The 21,386-nt window shown below is 49.1% G+C and overlaps 1 protein-coding gene across 4 annotated transcripts in view; it reads left to right on the forward strand.

Moving 5' to 3' along the window:
* Afap1 (actin filament associated protein 1) overlaps window positions 1-21,386 on the forward strand; it is a 115,800-nt gene that overhangs the window by 89,699 nt on the left and 4,715 nt on the right. For 2 of the 4 annotated variants that reach the window (XM_057772061.1, XM_057772062.1), the window contains exons 11-17: window positions 1,325-1,470; window positions 9,032-9,149; window positions 11,971-12,237; window positions 14,188-14,302; window positions 16,488-16,652; window positions 18,019-18,209; window positions 19,537-19,701. In XM_057772061.1, coding sequence (XP_057628044.1) covers window positions 1,325-1,470; window positions 9,032-9,149; window positions 11,971-12,237; window positions 14,188-14,302; window positions 16,488-16,652; window positions 18,019-18,209; window positions 19,537-19,701 — 1,167 coding nt within the window. The remainder of the gene's footprint in view (window positions 1-1,324; window positions 1,471-9,031; window positions 9,150-11,970; window positions 12,238-14,187; window positions 14,303-16,487; window positions 16,653-18,018; window positions 18,210-19,536; window positions 19,702-21,386) is intronic. The other 2 variants (XM_057772063.1, XM_057772064.1) reach the window with 2 other exon arrangements.

Here is a 21,386-nt window from a genome sequence, read left to right on the forward strand (position 1 = left end):
AGCAAACCGGAAGTTGATGAGGCTTTTGTCTTTCAAAGCCTGCCCCCAGTATCATACTTTCTCATCTTCCATCCGGGCTGCAGCACCTAAACCTCCCCAAACAGTGCCTCCAACTGGGATCTCCGGAGTGCTCAACTGCCCGAGACTCTGGGAAACATTTCCCAGATAAACCACTGCATATACCTTGGGCCCTTTCCAAGCTGAAAGCCTCTGCATGCCCCCTCTGTCATGTGGACAGAGCCCTTGAGACTATCTTATGTCAGCACTGGAGACTGGCCTGCAGCAGTCCCTCTGATGGTGATGGTGGCTGAGTGATGACATTCATTCCTCAATTCCTTCTACCTGAATTAGTAAGCCTCTACTGAGAAAAGTTCTCAGTAATTATCCATTCACCTGTGTGTGTAGTAATTTCAGGGGGCCTCAGCCCTTGACAGCATTCCTTTACTATGTACCCTCAGTCTTTGAACACACTGTGAGGCGTGTCCTCAGGTTTGATTCCCAGCACCTACATTTCAGCTCACAATCATCTGAAACTCCATTTCTGGGGATTCAATGCCATCTTCTGGTCTCCTTGGGTACCATGCATACACATGGCTCACGTGCATACATGTAGGCAAAAACATTATATGCATAAAATACATAAATCTAAAATAGTAAATGCTCCCATGACCCCCAGGTGAGATTTAGCCCATGCTCACTGCCCCAGCTCCAGGGATGCAGTGGATCTATGTCGCCATTAAGCAGTTTGTATCACACTGCTCACAGACCCCATTTAAGTGCTCCATAACCACACCAACACAAACCAGGAAGCCAGCTCTTAAAGGAGCCACACACAGCTAATGATGAGTCAGGAAGCCTTCTTTTATAGGAATCATGCCTTTGCTTTCTTCTAGCAATCAGAGTTCACCTGAGAAAATGCTGCTACCAATAAACCATGTTTATCTCTGCTCTTTTGTGTCTAGAATCCCTTCCCAAGCTCTCTCAGGTCTTATGTGGATGTAGTTGACTCACGTTGGCACACCATTTTGTAAATGGAGACTGCTCTTTCATTTCCCAGCTGCCCAGACCCAAATAATCACACAGAAACTATATTAATTACAACACTGTTTGGTCAATGACTTAGGTATATTCATAGCTAGCCTTTTTCTTAAATTAACTCATTTCTGTTCATCTGTCTATCACCACGAGGCTGCAGTGTACCGGTAAAGGTTCTGGGCATCTTTCTCCTTCAGCAGCTACATGGTGTCTCTCCATGTTTTCTTTCCCTTCCTGTCACACCTCTTTGTCTTTGGTTAAATGAGTCATGCTCTTTTCCCTGTGGCAGGCATCATCTTCTGAAGACATGGGCAGATGGATTGGCATCTTACTGGCAGAGACGGGATCTTCAACAGATCCAGGAGCCCTGCACTATGACTACATAGACGTGGAGATGTCAGCAAATGTTATACAGACGGCCAAACAGACCTTTTGGTAAGATTCCTGCACAGCTTGTGGAAGGCCTGCACTAACAACATTCTCCTTCTACAGTTTGACAATAGGTGCCGGGTGAGTGTGCAAACCAGAGCACACCTGAGGACTTTTCCTTGGTGGGGTGCTGGCCCTGGTGGCTCTGATGTTGGTGGGATTTCTGCTAGAGTAAATTTGTCAAACTTCTCTGAAGATGGTAGCATTGGCTTCCTGGGGCAGACAGTCCATTATAGTTACTTAGCTCTGCCCTTGTAGTCAGAGACAATAAGGAGCTGTGTCTGTTTTTATTTGCACCAACAGGTCATAGTCCTGATTTTGTTCTGTGGGCAGCTGGGTAACTGTTGCCAGCTTCTGTGTGTCAGGGGCCTTCTAGAAAGCAGAAAGGATTCTATGTGTTGCTGAAATAAGGCCCAAGATTATTTTTTGTTTTTCTTTTCTTTCTTTTTTTTTCTTGAGGCAGGGTTTCTCTGTGTAGCCCTGGCCATGCTAGAACTCTCTCTGCCAGGTTGGCCTCAAACTCAGAGATTCACCTGCCTCTGCTTCCCAAGTCCTGGGATTAAAGGCATGGGCCACCACTGCCCAACAAAGCCCAAGATCTTAAATCTGTTGGTGTGGCACTTTCTAAATTTAAGTGGTAACAAATAATGTTACTTTGTGCAAAAGCATACGTTTGAACCAGAACGCTTCCTGATCACAATAATAATGAGGGGTTTGTTTGGAGCAGCGGTTTCTGTGGAGTCCTCAGCCCATGCTGGCCTTCAGTATCACTGGGCATTCAGCATCCTCAGCTGTTCCACAAGGTTGGGGCTTTTTCCATACTCACCTGAGGTGTGTTCACCTTCTGTGATGTTTTGACATGTGCTTTGTCGTCCAGGCTGTGGTGATGAAAAGGCTTCTCCACAGCACTGTGCCCCTGGCATGTGTCCCCCTCATATAGTGACAGTAGAGAATCCTGGATGCATTTGCTAGGCAGACTCCAGTTGCTCTGGTGTTCTGAGTGCCACAGTGAGCCCCACCTGGCCCAGAGACGCAGAACTGCACAGTGGATAAAAGGAGGACTCCCAGGCAGCAGGTTGCTTGTGAGTTGCTTGGTTGCCATTACCAAATTTCTTGGTGTTTTTTTTTTGTTGTTTGTTTGTTTTTTTTAACCTTGAAAGACAAGCAATGGGCTAGGGATGCAGCCCAGTTGGTATAGTACTTGCCTAAGCATGTCCAAGGCTCTGAGTTTAATCCCGGCACCACACAAACTGGTGCACTCCTCTAATATGGTAGGTGGAGGCAGGAAGATCTGTAGTTCAAGGTCATCCTTGGTTACACAGTGAGTTGAAGATTGTCCTGGAATACATGAGATCACATCTCAAAAAAAAAAAATAGGACAACTGATAGACTTTGGGCCTTTTAGACATACATAACCTTAGACTGGACCCATTGCCCCTGTGGCTGTAGGAAAGCAATTAGTAACTCTGGTGCCATCAAAGGGCGGCTTGCTCAGAGGGTGGTTTCTACATTTATACCAGTCCTGGGAGCTCAACGGTTCCTCAGCTCACAGGGGCAGGATCACAGAGTGGGGCCACTCTGATGTACACAGTGGTCATGTGACAGGATAAGGGCCGTTCCCTAGGAGAGTGTCAGTCTGGGACCTCCATGTCAGTATACAGAGCATCTGATAACCGGTCACCAAGAGACGGCCACTCTTTAAATTTTGGGGTAGCATCGAAAACTGTCCACAGCCACACGAGAAGCTGTGGGTTGTTCCTACCTCCCAGCATCCCATCCCTGTGAGGCTGTATTCTCTCACGTATCTCTCCCAAACAGCTGAGTGTGACCAGCAGGTACAGAGGCAAGACTGGAACCCAGCCGCCGACCTCAGAGAGACATTTATAGACCTGAAAGCCAATGTCCCCTTCTTTAATAATTTATTTATGTTGGAAAAGCGTCACACACACATAAACACAGAGAGATCTATGTGTATAAATGTATACATAAATTCATATGCACACAAATACGTATTCACTACAATAAAATATGATAAACTCATGATTGTTTTTAAATGAGTACACTTCTCACATTTTCTTTTAAATTCAATAGCTAGTGGGCAGGAACTCTTCACAGAAGAGCTGGACCCAGTCACGAATCCCTTAATGCTAGGAAGTCTGAATAAAGCATCCTGGGCCAGTTGTGATGTGCCCAAATGCACCCAGACACATAGATCAGTCCCTGTATCTGACCTCTTCTTTTTACATTTAAAAAGTATTTAAAAATATTTTTATGCAGTATATTTTGATTGTATTTTTTCTTCTTCCACAACTCCTCCAAGATCTTTCAACCCACACCCACTCAACTTTATGTTATCTCCCTCTTGAAACAAAAGCAAAAAACAAAAAACAAGAAAACAAAACAAAGCCCCAAAGACAAAAACTACCAAATCATTACCAAATCAGTATACACACAGAGATACACCTGGGTTCTTTTTGTGTTGGCAACTACTCCTAGGCATGGGGCCAGCTATAGAATGTGGTTGGTATTCCTGGTGACATTCCATTGAAGAAAGTGGATTTTCCCTTTCTTAGCAGGAATCAACTGCAGATAGCTTCTTTTTGGGATGGGGGTATTGAAACAGGGTCCCTTTACATAGCTCTAGCTGCCCTGGAACTCACTACGTAGACCAGGCTGGTCTCAAACTCACAGAGACCCATCTGCCTCTGCTAACTGAGCACTAAAATTAAAGGCGTGCACCACCGTACCTGGTACAAATAACTTCTTGGTTCACGGTGGAGCCCTGTGTCTACTTTTCTTCCATGCTGATATTTTGTCTGATTTAAACCTGTGCAGATCTTGTGTGTGCTGCCACAGTCTCTGTGAGCTCACACATATATTCTGTTCTGTCTGGGAGACACTGTTTCCTTGGAGTCATCCACCATCTCTGGCTCTTACGATATTTCTGTTTCCTCTTCTTCTTAGATCCCTAAACCTTGAGGGGCATTTGATAAAAGCATCCCATTTAGGACTGAATGGTCCCAAGTCTCTCACTCTCTATACATTGTCCAGTTGTACCTATCTGTGTCAGTTGCCATCTACTGTAAGAAGCAGTCTCTCTGATGAGGGCTGAGCAATGCGCTGATCTTTGGGTATAGCAATAGTTCATTAGGAATCATTTTATTGCTATATGCCTTCAACAGAATAACTGTTGCAGGTTTCCCCTAGGACCTGTTCACTCTTAGGTTCTTAGTCCACTTTAGTAGGTATGTGTTCCATCTTATAATGGGCCTTAATGTCAATTTTTAAGAAAAAAAGGGTGGTTACTACCATAACATTTATGCCACTGTTGCATCAGTATGCAAATTGCTTTTGTAGGTCAATGGGGTTTATAGCTGGGTTAGAGTAATGATTATTTTTCTTCTCCTATAGTGTGTATAGTACCTTCCAGCACTATGAATACTAGACAGTAGTGGTGAAACTTCTCTTTGGGCACTAGCTCTAATTTTTGAGGGTTTGATGGGGTAAGTAAATGGTATCTGCAGCAATAGGATCTCACCATCAGGTTGTGGAGATAACCAAAAGCACTGGCAATATCCTGTAACATTCGGGTGGCTATGAGATCCCCTGGGCCGATGACTCAATAAGATGTAACCCATTTCTGCAACTGGGGCTTTTCCTTGGTAGCATGAGATGTCAAGTTGGTGCGTTGTCTCCCCAATTATATGGTATCTCCACTTAAATCCCTTTTATATATTTTAGGGTGCTTCTACTATAATAGGTTTCCAAATGGCCTTTATAACTCTATATCCTATTTTTCCTTCTTTGGGATAGCCCCACCTCCCCTCTGGTCCCTTGCAAGTTATATGACTCCTGTAGAAATTTTTTTGGGTTTTTGTTTTTGTTTTTGTTTTTTTTTCGAGACAGGGTTTCTCTGTAACTTTGGTGCCTGTCCTGGAACTAGCTCTTGTAGACCAGGCTGGCCTCGAACTCCCAGAGATCCGCCTGCCTCTGCCTTCTGAGTGCTGGCGTGCACCACCACCACCACCACCTGGCTCCTGTAGAAATTTTAAATGAAAAGAAAATTGTGCAGCAAAGGACACCCTCATTCTAGCAACATGGAAGCCTATAGAATTGGGGAGGGGACATCACCAGTTAAACATCTGACAAAAGGCTTATTATCTAGAATATTCATAGATCTAAAAAAAACCCTGAACATTAAGAAAACAAATAATCCAGTTTTTGAAACAGAGTATAGACATACCTTAGGGTTTTTATGGTAAAATATGATGGCCAAACACAACTTGAGGAGGAAAGAATTTATTTTGGCTTATAGTTTCACATTACAGTCCATCACTGAAGTCAAGGCAAGAACTTAAGTGGGGAGCCTCATACTGTGAGATCTCCAGCTTGAAATATTAATAGTTGTTATCTGTACCTATGTGGACATTACTAAAATCCCCAAAGAAAAACTCACTTGCTGTTGACTCTAATCAGCAAACAGACCACCACATTCAGGAGAAACCCTGAATTTCTCTCTGTACACGGCCCAGCTTTTCCTTTATAACTGAGCAGGGTTTTAATCTAAACCAAATGTGGGGTGGCCACAGCCTGGAGAAAGAAATGCAGGTTGCTGTAAAAAAACACTCTTCATTAAAAAGGCATAAGCCATGAACTTAGTTTAGGAATCTTTTCTTTAAAGCTCATTAGAATCTTTTTAGGGATGTTAGCTAGCAATAAAGTTAATTTTCATATTTTAGTTTTCTAGCCAAGCATTCCCATAAAACTTAACAGAGAGGAGACTGAAGAAGGGAACAGCCTTCAAAATGTGGTCGCTTGCCAAGGCGATAGATAGTCTGGGATTAAGTTAATTTTTCACTTTTTATAACTTGGCGGCCGTGTGGTGATTCTTCGCCAAACGATTAGGAGAATTATCAGCCATTGTGCCTGACTGAAGGAAGGAAGGCAATAATGTTCTGAAAAGGAATAGGAAAAAGGAAAAAAAAACATACAGGACTCCCCTGGGAGATTGGCATGTAACAGTGTGGATGGTGCTGGACACTGGGGACACATCCTGAGGATGACCAAAGACCATGTGGAAAGATTGCTAGAGGGGATCGTTGACTTCCTGCTTACTCTTGGCTCTGCAGGAGTTCTCTTAGGGCCCTGTGCCTCTCTCTGTAAACCTTAGGCTGCTCTGGCAGTGGAGAAGGCCTCTGCCAATGAGGAAGTGTGTATATATGCTCTTTAAGTCCTTTAGGTATCCCCATTGAAGGAAGTGGAAGTGTGTCCAGTTAGGGTACCCTGTGCTCTTCTGACTGTCCTTGATACTTCCTGATATCTGAGCATAAGTATGAGCCCTGGACCTGGTGCCAGAGCCTGACATTGTGGAGTGAAGACAAGGGCCCTGCTGGGGAGGGAAAAGAGCTGTGTGAATTTACGTGCAGCGCTGAGTGCTCAGCAGTGGCTATGCTCGGCTCTAGCAGGTGCAGGCACGCGGGGGGTCCTGCCATGCTTCTGTTTACCTCACTCCCAGCCTTCCCCCAGACAGCCCTCAACTGTCTTTCCGTCCATCCCTTAAACATGTATGTGAAACATTCAGGAACTCCTAGACGGCTAGTCAGTCTTTCCTTTTTGCATTTTCTCCTTCCTGTGACTTTAGCTCTCCTACACTTAATTTGACGTAGATTAAGTGCAGAATAATTATTATCACTGTTCATAAGCTAAGGTGTCTTAAGTTGTTGCATCTGCCAGAGGAGCCATGCTTGCCACCTTCTTCCAGCAGGGGGCAGCAGTGCACTGTGAGAGTGTGGCCATTAGGGTGTGCAGCGCAACACAGGTGTTTGGCTGTGCTGCCCCAAGCTACTTTTCTCGAGAAACAAAGTTTGGGGAGAAATGCATTTCTGTTAACTTTATGTGATTTTAGTTTCCCAGTTAGAAGAAAATGCTGCCTTGGTTCTTTCTTCCTGGGTTTTCACAGTTCTCCAGAAACAAGCCCAGCTTTCTGAGAGGCTGGCCCATCTCTCCTCATTGTGCTTTGGACACTGGGGTGGTGGAACACTTAAGGAGCTGAGGAGCCTCCCCTCCTCCCAGCAGTCCTGACACCACACAGCCTGGGAAGGAGGAATCCGGGGATGGGGGTGGAGCTACGGGGGAGTTGGAGTCTGGTGAATACAGCCTGCCCTGCACTGTGCTTTGCTTGACTTTTCTTGGTGACTTTTGATGTCTCTGGGCGGTGACAGACGGAGGGCCAATGTGCTCTGTCTGGCTCTCTGGGGAGCGTGCATGGGGAGGAGAGGAAAACGGTCCTTTCTCGTTTACGTGCAGACTCTTGTTCTCCACCTCTGGCTGCCGGGTACGGGCTCTTCTCACATCAGGTGACATCCCAGTTCTCTGTGGACTCCAACAGGGGTCCACTGTAGGACAATTCTGAAATGTCCACAGTGTCAGGCCCTGAAGATCAAAAGCTCCGTCCCAGGACCCTGTTCATTTCAGACGTCACTCAAATCCATTCTTGTTAAAGAGTAGATGTTAAGTTGAGGTTCTTACACCCCACAGACTCTTCTTAGACCCTAGGAAGTGCTTTGTTTGCTAAGTCACTGCTGTGTTAGGAATCCACCAGCATGGAGCTCTTGGGTAGGAGAGGTACAAGGCTGCCACCTCTTCCCTGGTTACAGTGCCCTCCCTGGATATGGCACCTTCCTTGGGTACATGCCTTCTCTAGGTATGGCGATTCCTGCGTGCGGCACTTTCCTTGGATCTAGTGCCCTCCCTTGTGAACCCCTTGCCTGGGTACAGATTCCTCCTGGGTTCGCTTCTCTGGGTATGGTGCCTTCCCTGCATAAACTGCCTTCCTGGTGTCTCCCATCCAGGAGCTCTTCCACCCTGTCAGAGCTGAAAGTCCCTGACTCTGATCATAAAGTGTTTCCTTATCCACTCGCACCCCACCCCCAAATCCGTCAGGCTTTCCAGGGATGGGAGGGCAAAGGCGGCTGGCTCCCATTATCATTAGGAAATCCCAAGGTTTTAGGGAACCAAGACCCAGGCACATAGGTCACACGCATCACAGCAGCACAGGATTCTGAGGCCTCAGCATGGCTACTTTCAGGGCCTCCAGAAGCTAAGGGAGCATCTGAAGTATGCTGTGTGTCAGCCAGAGCTCAGCGAGTGCTGGCTGAGCAGACACGAACATCCCACAGCAGGCCAGGGAGTGGCAGAGGCCATGCTGACCCCTGCCTTTGGGAGTGGCCAGTCTCTATAGACAGGTTGAAACTGGTTCATTGCTATGAGAGGAGCAGCCAGCCAATCAGAAAGAGCTGCTGTGCCCTCCCTGGGTGTATGCTTTCCCTGGCCATGTTTAAAATAGTGGTACCTGTCTGGGCCGCTCCACTTGTAGATGCTGCTGTGTATCCCCATATATGGTGTTCATTGTCTGTGCTGGTGCCTGTCCTGGCTCTGGGTGAGGATTGTCCCCAGTCCCTTGAAGATGACATATGCATCTGCCTAAGGTCCTGGCATGGCCTTTGGTCGCCTCAAGGTTCACAGAGGCCCTGCTGGTTAACTCACATGTCCATGTTTTCTCTCTCAGCTTTATGAACAGGCGGGCAGTGTCCACGAGCCCATACCTGGGGAGCATCTCCAATGGCTACGCCCACCCCAGCGGGACAGCATTGCACTATGATGACGTCCCCTGTGTCAACGGCTCGGTGAGTGTCCTTTGAGAGCCAATGGTCAGTTTTGTTAGAAGGCAAATTGCTAGTTACTTCTGTCCTGGAGTGCCTAGTTTTCCATTCTAGTGAATTGAGATGGAGAATTATACCACTGCTCCCCCAAACCTTGGTCTCTGACATGAACAGCAGGTCACGTGATCCCTAGTAGACAGCTCGTCTACTTCTGTTATCGTCATCACATACAGCTCATCACCCAAGACGGAAGACGGCGACTTAAGTTAAAATAAATAGACAGAGCTGGAAGAATATTCAGTTCCACAGCTGGCGTCAGTTAGACACAACAGTCTACGTTACTCTGACTAGTTATGCCCAGCACGGCTGCAGCCGCCACCCTGCCATCAGACAGATTCACAGAGCGGGGATGCTCTGTGGCAGCTTCGCTGTCAAGCAGGCCTCAAGTGTGTCTATTTAGCCTTAGTTTTTATTTTTTCCTGTTTTGTCCAATGTTTCCAGATCATGAGCAGATCCCTGCTGGGCATCTATTATTTGGCTGGTGGTTGGGCACTGTGTACCTTTGTTGGCCTGACCTGTGCCTGTCTGTGCAGTGAGCAGGTGTGGGAGAGCGTGTGTGAGAAACTTGGTCTAAGAGGAGCCGGTATTTCTTAAGAGTTTCTCAACCTTGTTTAGATTTGCATCCTTACTGTTCCCGACTTTGTTCTTTCCCCAATATTCTGATGGCAGGAGCCAGGCTCCTTTGTGCATTGGGAGTCCTCCCAGTGACCTCTGCTCTGCGGCCCTGTAGCCCTGTGCACAGTGATGTCTGGTGAGCGCTGTGAGCAGGGCTCTCGGCCAACCCTGTGTGTCATCATGGTCCCCAGCCCCCTCCCCTATTCTTGCTATTGCACGATTTTCAGGTGAGGCCTGGCCTCTGTGGCCTCCCTGTATCCGTGTAGCCCCAGCACCATTGTGTGGGACCTGCTTCTGTACTCCAGAATCTAGGGTACCTAACCTCAAAGGTATGCTGCCCTTCTCAGCCTGTGGCCTCAGCAGCCTTCTGCAGGCCTTGCCTTCTAGACAAGGCCTCCACATAGCCACACCACACACACACACACACACAAACAGGAGGTGAGCAAGGTATTGCAGGGACTTGATGAATCATACCACGCTCATATGTCCTGGTCCCCTTGGCAGTTCAGACATCACGCTGGCTCAGGTACCCTTGGTGCTTCTCCCCAGGCTCACCCATGGTTTGATGTGGAAATAAACAGCTCCGTGCTGAGGAATCCTCCCTACACACATGTGCTGGGCCCTAAGAGCTGAGACATATGCCGTGTGTGTGTGTGTGTGTGTGTGTGTGTGTGTGTGTGTGTGTGTGTGTGTATGCGTGCGTCCTGCCCTTTTGTTTCCACATGGCATCCCTGCTCAGGCTTCCTCCGCCTGTTCCTGTGCGCAGGCCTCTGCTACCACATGACTGCATTTCGGAGGCTTCATTTCCGGGTTCCATAAAGTCCACACTTTATGACCAAATGCTCAGAGCGTCAGTACCGTTTCCCCTGTAAAAGTTCAGCTCGTTCTGCACTCCCTTTGAATCTTTGCGAGGGAAGGGCTCTGCACACACTCACTTTTATTCTAGAAACTTCTGTGGGATTCGTCACTGTTTACTAAGTATTCCACATGACTTGATCCCTGCTATTTTAGGAAAATGAGAGTCAAGTATAGACCATTGCATATCTGTGGGGCTGTCACTGCAGCGCTCCACCCTGGCTTTTCTACGTTGTGTTAGGTTGTGCACTTGTCCCCAGCGTCACAAAAATAGACAATGATGTGGCTGCAGAAGACGCCCCCGCCCTGGGATTTTAGGCCTTTCCTATTTTTATAACAAAGGGCTATAATTATAGTCTGGCAAGAAGGAGCGCTGCAGGAGAACATAAAAAAAAAAAAACAGGCTGAAATGGGCAGAATACATGAATTAATATTTCATTTTATAATGCAGGGCAATTTACAAAGACCTTTAATGCCTGGGGGGATCTGGCAGTAGTTAAGAGTTTGGGCTTTCTTTTAGGTTCCTGCCAGTGCTCTGGAGTCCCTGTGTCCTGAGACATGGCTTTGAACTGTTAACTCTTTGTTCAGCTCCTCTGCTAGCGTAATGCCATTGTTCCATCCAAGCCAAGCACCCTGCATCCTACGGTTACGTGACTTCTGTCTTCAGCAGGGTTTTTTGGCAATGGCAATCTTTCTCAGGTGCTCAACTGTGGAACTTAGACCACGCTGACCTTGATGGTGAATTTGTTGGCCACAAGGCAGCACGGATGAACTCAGGGTGTTCTTGGTATCAGTCACATTCCTCCAGCAGCCTGACTTTGCCCAGCTCTGCCTTTCCCCAGCTGTGTGAGCTGCCTTTGGCTCCATTTCCCCTGCTTGCTAAGTGGAGTAAGTGATAAATAAACCAGTGTGTCCGAACCACAACAGGTGCCAGGGCCCTTGACCATGATCTCACGTGCCTTCTCGTGCAGCAAAGAGCTCCGGGTGCTGTCCAACTCCCTGACCTTATTTCCCGTGCATCAGGGAACTTCAAACTCCATGTCTCTAGGGCTAGCAATGCCAGCTCAGAACTCTTCATTTTGAAAAACAGAACAAAACCATCATAATCCAGTGACTCTGGGAACAATTTAAAGACAGAGAAACCTTTCTTATGACTCCAAAGGCAAAGGGGCCCTTATGAAGCAGCCCATGGTTGTGGGGGTTATGCCTGACCTGTGTGTGTATGAGTGACTGGCCATGCAGAGCTTTGGGGGGCTGCTAATAACATCTCACTGTGCTGATCTTCTCTGTCCTCGTCTGGCCGTATGTGTTGCAGTGGGACACGGATGGCGGCTTTCCTGGCTGTGGGAGCAGAGGCCTGGCGGAAGAGGTGCTTTATGATAACGCGGGCCTCTACGATAACTTGCCATCACCGACTATCTTTGCTCGCTCCTCTCCTGCTGACCGAAGGGCATCTCGGCCACCTGCTGACAGGCTGTCCTCTAACCACTACAAATCCCCCACCTCCTGCAGCCCACCCTGCTCCCCACCTGTCACTAACACCTCTTCTGTGGGGAGGGCGTCTCTCGGGCTACACTCCCAGGTACAGATTGCGTTCCCAAACTCCCCGACATCACCAGTGGACCTGCAGTGACCATATACTCGCCTCCTCCCACACACCAAAATGTTACAGTCTTCAGCCATAGCCTACTTCACAGTTAGCCACGGAGGGACTGGAGAGCCATTTGGGACCAGCTCCCAGATTTTCTGGCTCACCCACCCCTGCTCCTGGAGGATTCCCCAGTGCACTTTGAGAATTACGTCAAAGATTATGAAAAGAGGCCATGCAACTTTCCAGAAGATTCTGGAATGGCAGGTTTCTCTGGTATATTCTACCTGGGTATAAGCAAGCAACGGTTGCCCCCAGGGAGTGGTTAGTTCCTGTCTGTAAATGTGGCCAGCACCATGCTGAGAGCCAGTGTGTCGTCTGGGAGACTATGACGTGAGCCCTCCTGTAGCTGTGTGACAGGAGGGCGCTGACTGAACCCTTGTTCGCCCACGCTCTGTGACATGCATCAGCATTTCAGAGCAGACATGAACTGCCTTCATCAATTTTTGACCTAAGCATTCTGTCTGGAGTCCTGGCTGCCTCATTTAAGAACACTCTGGGAACGTAAAGCAAGAGGCCAGGCTTTCCATGTTCCGTTTCATTCTTTGGGTAGTTTTGAGAAAATAGCAGACACCAGGCAAGGTCTAGGCATCCACGTAGTGGTGACTCACTATTGCACCAGACACTGCTTTGTCTGAACCGACACGGAAATCTTGCTGTGGTAGCACAAATATTCAGATGTTATCCCTGGAGAGTCTGACTCCAGGAGTCGGAGGGGTGTGAACCGCTGAGTGACCAGTGTGAACTCCACCGGCCTCTGCCAGTATCATGAAGATCCCCACCCAGTTCTGGCCAGTGAGTCCTACCTATGTATCTGTCGGTTTGCTGGCATCATAGCTGTCTTTGGTTAGCTCGGTAAATCTACCACCTGTGCATTTGGAGTGTCCTCTCACTAGTCAGGAATCACATGATGCATGATATGACACTCCCACTGTTACCCAGCCTAGTCTCTGTTCCAAACAGGCTGGTCATTCCTTTGGGAACCCGTTGGTGGTGAGGCCATGCACTCAGAGAGCTCCTGGTTGCCATCTTGTGCATGGCTGTGCAGTATCATCAGGAGCCCTAGGGAGATGCCAGTGTCTTTACATTTTTAAGTGAGCAGCCGGAGGTTCGGGAAGTTTTGAAGGGCAGGCTCAGAGTCCCCCAAATGACAAGCCAGAATTGCAGCTAGATCTGTGTGCAGCCCCACACTGTACCTCCAGTGGAAGGAGAGGCAGGCAGTGAGAGTTGGGGATGACAGCACCTGGGTGTCAAGTTTCCTCTCTCTCTGAGTTCACTGCCCGGCATGCAGTGTTGCCTGCCATGTGAACTGTGCCTTGAAGAGTGAGAGGGGACTGTTGAATTTTTTAAGCCTGTAGCTGGCTAAGGCTTGTATATATTTATGATATATATGTCTCTTGCAGCCTTCCTCAGATGATTCATCAGTGATCTGAAAGGAGGTTATGTACCCCATTATTGCATTGCTCAGTTAAGGGCAAGAACCTCCCTGCACAGCCAGATTTTTTCTCTAAAAATAGCCCAATAATGGAAAAACAACTTACCTCTAGACACACAGTGTCTCAGGCTCTCGAAGGTTCTGCTGCACACCTGTGCATGGTCGCTCAGAGCTGCTCTCTATCCAACACACTTGAGGCCCCAGCAGAAACACAGCATCCTTCCCATTGCAGACAGACTTCCTGGTAGCCCTGGGTGTCCAGCCTTCATTGCTGGAAGCTTCCCATAGGGACATCACAAAAGCCCGTTGGCTGGAAACTGAGTTGGTTTCCTTTGCCCTCTGACCATGCTAGTAGGTTGCACTTAAGAGTTGAAGACTAAAAGAAATAACTTTAGGTAAAAGGGTGCTTTTGCTTGATTGTTTTTAATTTTCTCTGTGTGTTTCAACAGTTGAAGAGCAAAAAACCTCCGGTGGCATCTAATGGGGTTTCCGTAAAGGGGAAGGTTCCAAGCAGCCAGCAAAAAAAAGTGGATTCTGCAGGTGGCGTGAAACGGACAGCATCAAGTGAGTTCCCCTTCTGGCTCCTTGCTTCCTGCTTTGGTGCAGTTGGTCAACTTGAGGCTGGCTGGGCTACTTCTGCAGCAGATACCGGGCTTGAGGGTGTGCTGAGAGGTAGGGCAATGTGCTTCCCCCTCTCACTGGCCAGGATCTCTAACCCAGCCTCTGTGACGGTTGCTTGGCTTTTTGGTATGATATTCAACCATGAGACACTGGGGCTTTGGTCCAGGAGACTTCAGTTTGTGTCCCTAGAACGCCAGTGACAAAGTCACATAAATTGAAGGCAGCCGCTTCGTCGGTCAGACGTGTAGGTGGCTGAGCACTGGGCACCAAAGCAAAGTGACCTGTCACAGCAACCAGCACCTTCCATCCCTGATGACTTCTGATAGCTGTGTTGTCAGGATAAGTGCCGTGCACCCCATTGTACAGTGAGGGCACCTTCCATCCCTGCTGACCTCTGATAGCTGTGTCATCAGGATAGGTGCCGTGCACCCCATTGTGCAGTGAGGGAAGTACCCCGAGTAGAACAGGACAGCCAGAGGTCTCACAGCAGACCAGGCTTTCTGACTTCAGAGCCGACCGTATAGACCAAACAGAGGGAGATGCAGCCTGCCTGGGGTTCAGCAGCTCTCCATCTGCAGCTAAAGTTGGGTGTGCTGGCTTCTTGAGTTTGTGTTTGCTCTGCCCTCATTGCATTGGGTGGTCAGCCATTCAGCCAGCATGCTGATGGGATGTGTTTATTCAGGACACCCCGCTTGTTGTTGGGGGTGTGGGGGAGATCATCATGCTAGCTTTAAAACGCAGGCCTAGGGACTGCAAGGAGCTCTGCTGGTCCTGGAGCTCCTCCATCAGTCTGAGCCAAGCAGGGAAGTGTCCATGCCAAATCATGGCCAGTCAATGCCACCTGGGATTCCTGTCTGAGCATTCCAGTCTGCAGCCTCGCAGTCGGTAGACCAGCCTCTGGGACAGTGTAGATAACTAGCTTCCTTCACCTCTGGTCCTCCATACCCCCCTGGTGCGGGAGAGAAAAGGCCTCAGACCTGCCCATGCTGGTATCTGCTTCGGAGTCAGAACAAGGGCACAGAGAGACTATCCTTTTCCATAGTCAAAGCATGGATGAGCCATGGGACTTGAGCAACACTTGTTTGCTTCAGCCCCAGGGAACCTTTGCGTTCTTGACAGGAGCTTGTCTATGCCTCTGCTTTCAACTCCGCATTTCAAGCAGGCAGGTCAGGAGCCTGTAGGGCTATCTCCTCATTGTCGCAGACTTCCTTTGGCTCTTTCTTTGTAATTTCATTCCCTGATGCCTTGGGTGTATTTACACTCTTGTTCTTAGTGTTGTTCATTCAGGGAGGTGCAGGAGCCAGAGGGATGAGTCGGCCTAAAATGCCTTGTTAAGCAAGATCTGAATCCCACGCGGGCTCCTTCAGCCAGGCGATTCTCATGGTCCTCCGCTTGCTTTATTTTATGGATGATTTATCCCAGTATCTAGTGGGACCTTCTGTAGGGAATGTTTTATTAACTTTGGTGACATCTAATGGAAACAAAAGAGAAAAATAATTGCATCCCGTGCTTTTGCCGAGTTCAGCCGAATGCATTACAGTTGTATAGTTGATTGCATGGGGACTACATAGTGAGGAAATTTATAAGCTGTCGTCTGCAGGTTTGTTGGGAGATGTATTGGTGTAGACAGGGGAGTTTGTACAGTTTGGCATGGAATTTCCTGGAAGTGCCTTGGTTTCATGAGACAAGGTGGTTATCCTTGCCTTGTGAGTCTGGCAGTGTCAGTCTAGGGGGATCTTTTTGGTCAGGGAAGGGATGCTGACCGGACATAGGAAATGCCCAAATCCCTAAGAAAGTGGCCAATTATGGTAGAGCCAGCTCAGGGCAGGTACTGTATGAGCAAGCTGCTGACGAGCCAATCATCTCTAGTTGTCATGGGGGCTGCCTCTGAGTGTCTGCTCCATACCAAGCATCTTCGGAGGCAGTTATCCGTGTTAGGGACATGCATCTACTTTTTGTAAATGTGCAGATCAAAGTATTAGAGAATTTGAGGTACGTAGAGTCCCTGCTCGTAACCCCCCTTTTTCCTCAGGACCAGCCAGGAGCAGCTCTGCGGTAGAGCGCTGAGCAACAGACCTTGGCAGTCTGACCCCTCTGGATGCGCTAACTCTTGGTACTCCTTATTTAGATGCTGACCAGTACAAATATGGTAAGAACCGGGTGGAAGCAGATGCCAAGCTGTTACAGTCCAAAGAGGAGGAGCTGCTGAAGAGGAAAGAGGCCCTGAGGAACAGGCTAGCACAGCTCCGGAAAGAGAGGAAGGACCTGAGGGCCGCCATCGAAGTGAATGCAGGTGTGTGTGGTGGGGGTTGGGTGGGAAGCTCTGATGATCCATGCACCTGTGTCCCGGGGAGCTCTAGAGTTCATTGAGCTCACCTCTAGACCTTTGCACCACAAGGTAGCATTGCCCCCCTGGGGTGCTGGCCTTGTAGGGAGCCCAGGGCAGCACAGGGTTGGCTGAACAGTGCCACCATAGGCAGGAACTGTGACCTGACCTAGTGAGATGCCAGCAATTTCAACCTCAGCTGCTAAGGGCCGAGAAGGCTGGCAGGTTTTTTTTTTTTCCTTGTCTGAGGTGACTTAGTGTTTCTTCCATGGAGGAAGCAGCCACTGGGGCTGGGAAGTTTTCACAGAACTTTGCCTAGGAAGAAGCAGCTCTCTATTCTTAGAAAGGCCTGGGAGAGCAAAGCTGTACCTGGGTTTGGGGATCAGGGAAAAGACTGTATTAGTGATCCTGAAAGAGCGACAGTGAGCAAGGAACGGCTCTCAGGGTAGTCACGTCTGGAGATGAGTGGTACCCAGGCCCAGGCTGTGCCTTCCTCGCCAGACCTCCCAGTCTGGGGTGGAAACTAACATCTTCCCTTGTACCTGGCCCTCTGACAGAGGCACAACTTTTCAGATTTAGCTTCTTCCTGCTGAGAAGGGAGATGCCAACAGGTGGGGAAGCCCAGAGGGGACCCTGGCTTCCAGAAGGCTTCAGTGCAGGCTGAGGCTGGTACATCTGCCCATCCTGCTTAACCAGAGCTGAACTCTTTCCAAATTATGGCTGTTCGGGGAAGTAGTTTTGGGAGCAGAGACCAGGAAAGGAGGTGTAGATGGGCCCATTAGGATAGTCTGTGGGACCAGGTTGGGCAGGGTGTCAACATCAGGCTATCTGGGAGACCTGGCAAGCCAAGTCTATGACATAAGGGAACATGGTGCATGTTGATCATCTCCTCTACTTCCTGTGTCAAGGCACAGGCAGGACAGAGGTGCAGAAAGGCCCCAGCTCTGTCTCTCACAGGCCAGGCTCCCTGTGTCCTGTGGTTTGCCCACCTCACTGACTTGGTTTTCTTCAGTGTCCATCTCTGTACATTTCCTGCCCAGCTGGTCACTGCATCAAATTTCAAATAAATAAGTTAGCTGGCAAGCCCTGGAGAACTTATGTGGCGTCCTACAGAGACGTGGGCTATGTTTTCCGACCACAGCAGCATACACCATAGCCTGCAGGTAACTGGTAGAATTTGAGACCTCCTTATTCAGCTGCCCAGTCAGGGGCCCCTTTGGACACCATGCCCTCTAAGTGAGTGTCAGGAAGGTCCTTCAGGCTTTTGAGTAGGATCAGGCTGTGGGCAATGTCAGTTCTTCTGTGAGGTGACCATATGTCCCTGGGATTTCAGGCAGGAAGACCCAGGTGGCCCTGGAGGACAAGCTGAAGAGGCTGGAGGAGGAGTGCAAACAGAGGGAGGCGGAGCGGGTCAGCCTGGAGCTGGAGCTGACCGAGGTCAAGGAGAGCCTGAAGAAGGCCCTGGCAGGGGGCGTCACCCTAGGACTGGCTATTGAGCCCAGGTCGGGGACATCAAGTCCACAGGTAAGTGTTCTGAAGGCACAGCACAGGGAAGTGCCCCATGGTCTCTCAGGCAGTTTCTTCACTTCCATGGGTGGTGCCAAGTGTGTGGAGACACTGACTTCTGTGTTCACCAGAGTATTTAAAGGCAGAGGACATGGCTGTCTTCTGCATGGTTAGTTCTGACTTGATGCCAGCTTGCTAGGCAGGAACTCATTGCCATGAGCACTCCCTGACAATGCCGCCAGGTCTCTCGAAGCCACGGTGACAGTAACATGGTCTCTGCCCCTAAATCTGGGGCATACATGAGAGCGTCACCTGTCAAGTCGGAGCCCTTACCTTTAGTCATGGCTCCTTATCATCCTGACTCAGCCACTGAGACTTTCTCTTGTCCCCAACTGTCCCCTGACCAGGAGTAAGCCTGGCCTTAGAGGCTCAGAACTGGATGGCCATGCTCTGCCATCTCATGTGTCACCCCTGGCACTGGTGGCGGCATTCTGTGTGATTATAACTAACCCTCTTCCTCAGAAGAGTAGCGTGTTACAGGTGCTTCCGCTGTAGACAGCTATTGCCTGGCCACCCTAGGACACCCTCTTTGCACCAGCACCTCCACCCAGAGTCAGTGCTGCCTCTGAAGATGTCCAAGGAAAGATCTATGTTATTCAAACATTGATCTGGGAGTGCCCCAGCTAGTAGCCTTCACAGCAGTTCTGGGCCGACATCCTGCATGTCCCAAGTGTGTTTTCGGTGTTCTGTGTTGTGTGATGATAACATGGTCTCCCCGGTGCCATGCTTTCCCAAAGGACAGTTTGCAATCCTATGTAGAAGAGCCAGCAAGTCAAAGCCAGGTCCAAGTTAACTGAAGAGATAAGCTGTTTCATTTTAAGCTTTCCGGAAATTTCTCTCCAGCATATGCAAAAGTGAGAATGGTCACAGACCCTCAGTGCCATTTGGGGATCACTCATTGCCTGTGAACCCCAAGCTAATGCTGTCTGGTACTGGCAGCTTCTACAACAAGGCCTGACCCTTTCGGTAGCAGGCAACTCCAGGAAGCATTTGCAAACTTAGAAAGAAGCACCATGTGGATGGATAGGCAAGAGGTGGTGAGGGCAGTTGTGTGGACCCAGAACCCTGCCTCTTAGTCTTCCATCCCTAGGCCTCAGCTTCTTTTTTTTTTTTTTTTTTTTTTTTTTTTTAATGCATTGTCAAAAGGTGCTCGGGCACTGGCTGTGGTGGTCCTTCCTAGTTTTGTCCATTTCCAAATCAATTTCTTCTTTACCAAACCGTTTTTCCCTGAGAAATACCAGTGGCTGAGAACCCCCCTCACACAGGGCTCTCCTCTTATTAACAGTCTCCTGTGTTTCGGCATCGGACTCTGGAAAACTCTCCCATTTCCAGCTGTGATACAAGTGATGCTGAGGGGCCCCTGCCTGTGAACAGTGCAGCCGTCCTGAAGAAGAGCCAACCATCCTCAGGCAACTCCCCTTGCCGTGGGCACGTGCTGCAGAAGGCCAAGGTGAGCCTCCCTGCTGAGCCGGATACCCGAGCTCAAAGTGAACCCCACTGCACTTGGCACTCGGCCTCTTCCAGTTCCCACACTCATCCTTAGGGACTGGGGTTCAAAGACAACCACCAAGCCGGAACCCCCAGAGCTTCAGATCACCTCAGAAGTGAACAGGCTCCATCCTTTTGGGCTTGTCCTCCTTTGGGCAGCACAGACTGGGCTGAGTGACCACAATGTCCTTTCCAGCACTTACATGCTGTGATTCTCCAAAGAAGAAAGATAAAAACCAGAAAGGTATTTCTCTTTCCAGGCTGTCCCCAGCACCCTGGCCATCAGCCAGCATCCCTCTTCTCCTGCAGTCAGGGAGAGGAGCCACCAACAACCTTTGCCATGATTAAATCCTAGGAATTCTCAAAGCATAATTTCCAGATGACCAGAGCCAGCACTTCTCACCCATGGTGACGGAAGCAGTTGTAGGTGGAACTGAGTGGGCCTGGGGGTGGGATATGAGTCCAGATAGTGTCCCTCTGTTCTGAAGACGGAGGAGACTGGGCATGCACCCTGCGAGTCTCAAGCTCTCACAGCTGGCATCGATGTGTCCTTCAGCAGCCTAAGCCCCCTTACAGGAGCAAGAAGCATTTTGCTTTCAGCAGGACAGATTGCATGCAGGGCGAGGACTGTACTGTGTTCTTAGGGTGTCCTGGGGTGGTGGTAGGAACTGTGCTTGCCCAACCTCTCAGTGTGTGTGCTTCTCCAGCAAGCATGCTTTCTAGAAGGCTCCATGGGCTAGTTGGGGAAGGTTACTGAGCTGGTATTCCAGTGGCATCCCTCAGGCCTTCTTAGTCTATAGCCATCTTCTCCTTTGCAGAGGACCACTTTGCCTGAGCCATGTTAGACTGGAGCTGTGCGATTCCTCTCCCAGTTTCTTTACCATCAGAGAAGGTGGGGAGAAGTCAAGCCATGCTGTGAAAAATAAAAATAAATGATTCCTTGGCTCAGGCTTTTCAGCCTTATCCCCTTCTGATGACAAAGATCTATGACTGCCAGAGTGAGACACCGCCACCTCTAGCCAGTGCCGTACCGCATAGGAGGGAGGTCACTGCTTCTGGTCCCAGCTGCTGCCAGTGCATAGATGGGAGGTGTGGATGCTCTTGTCACTGCGGCTAGTCTCTCACACAGCCTCATGAGTGGACTTGAGCAGGATGCCCCTAGTGTCTGAGGGGCCCCTCTGGACATGAGGTTTGATTGGGGACATACTGACTAGTTTGAAAAGTCTCTTGACTTTTTTTAGAATCAAGAGTTCAAGTGTAATTAATGACTAATGGCACAGCATTGGCAGAAATAAAAACTCTAATGGAGCTGTTGGCAAAAACAGAAATACGCACAAGGGGGTGGAGTGTGGGGGGTGGGGCACTGTAGGCTTGGCTGGTGGCTCGGTTCTTTAAAGGGATATACCTGACCGGATTCCCCATCCAAATCTCCCCAGATACCTCCATGGTGACTGAGAATAGGTGCTGAGAGAACCATGTCTAAGGATAGCATTTAGGGGCTGCTGCCACCCCTGGTGGCTACTGTGTCCACTCCTCCTACCCATTCATCCATCCACCCACCCATCCCACCCACCCATCCATTCATCCACCCATTCACCCATCCATTCACCCACCTATCCACCCATCTTCATCCATCCATCCACCCAC

This window comes from Chionomys nivalis, chromosome 6, assembly GCF_950005125.1.
Source record: "Chionomys nivalis chromosome 6, mChiNiv1.1, whole genome shotgun sequence".
NCBI lineage: Eukaryota > Metazoa > Chordata > Mammalia > Rodentia > Cricetidae > Chionomys > Chionomys nivalis.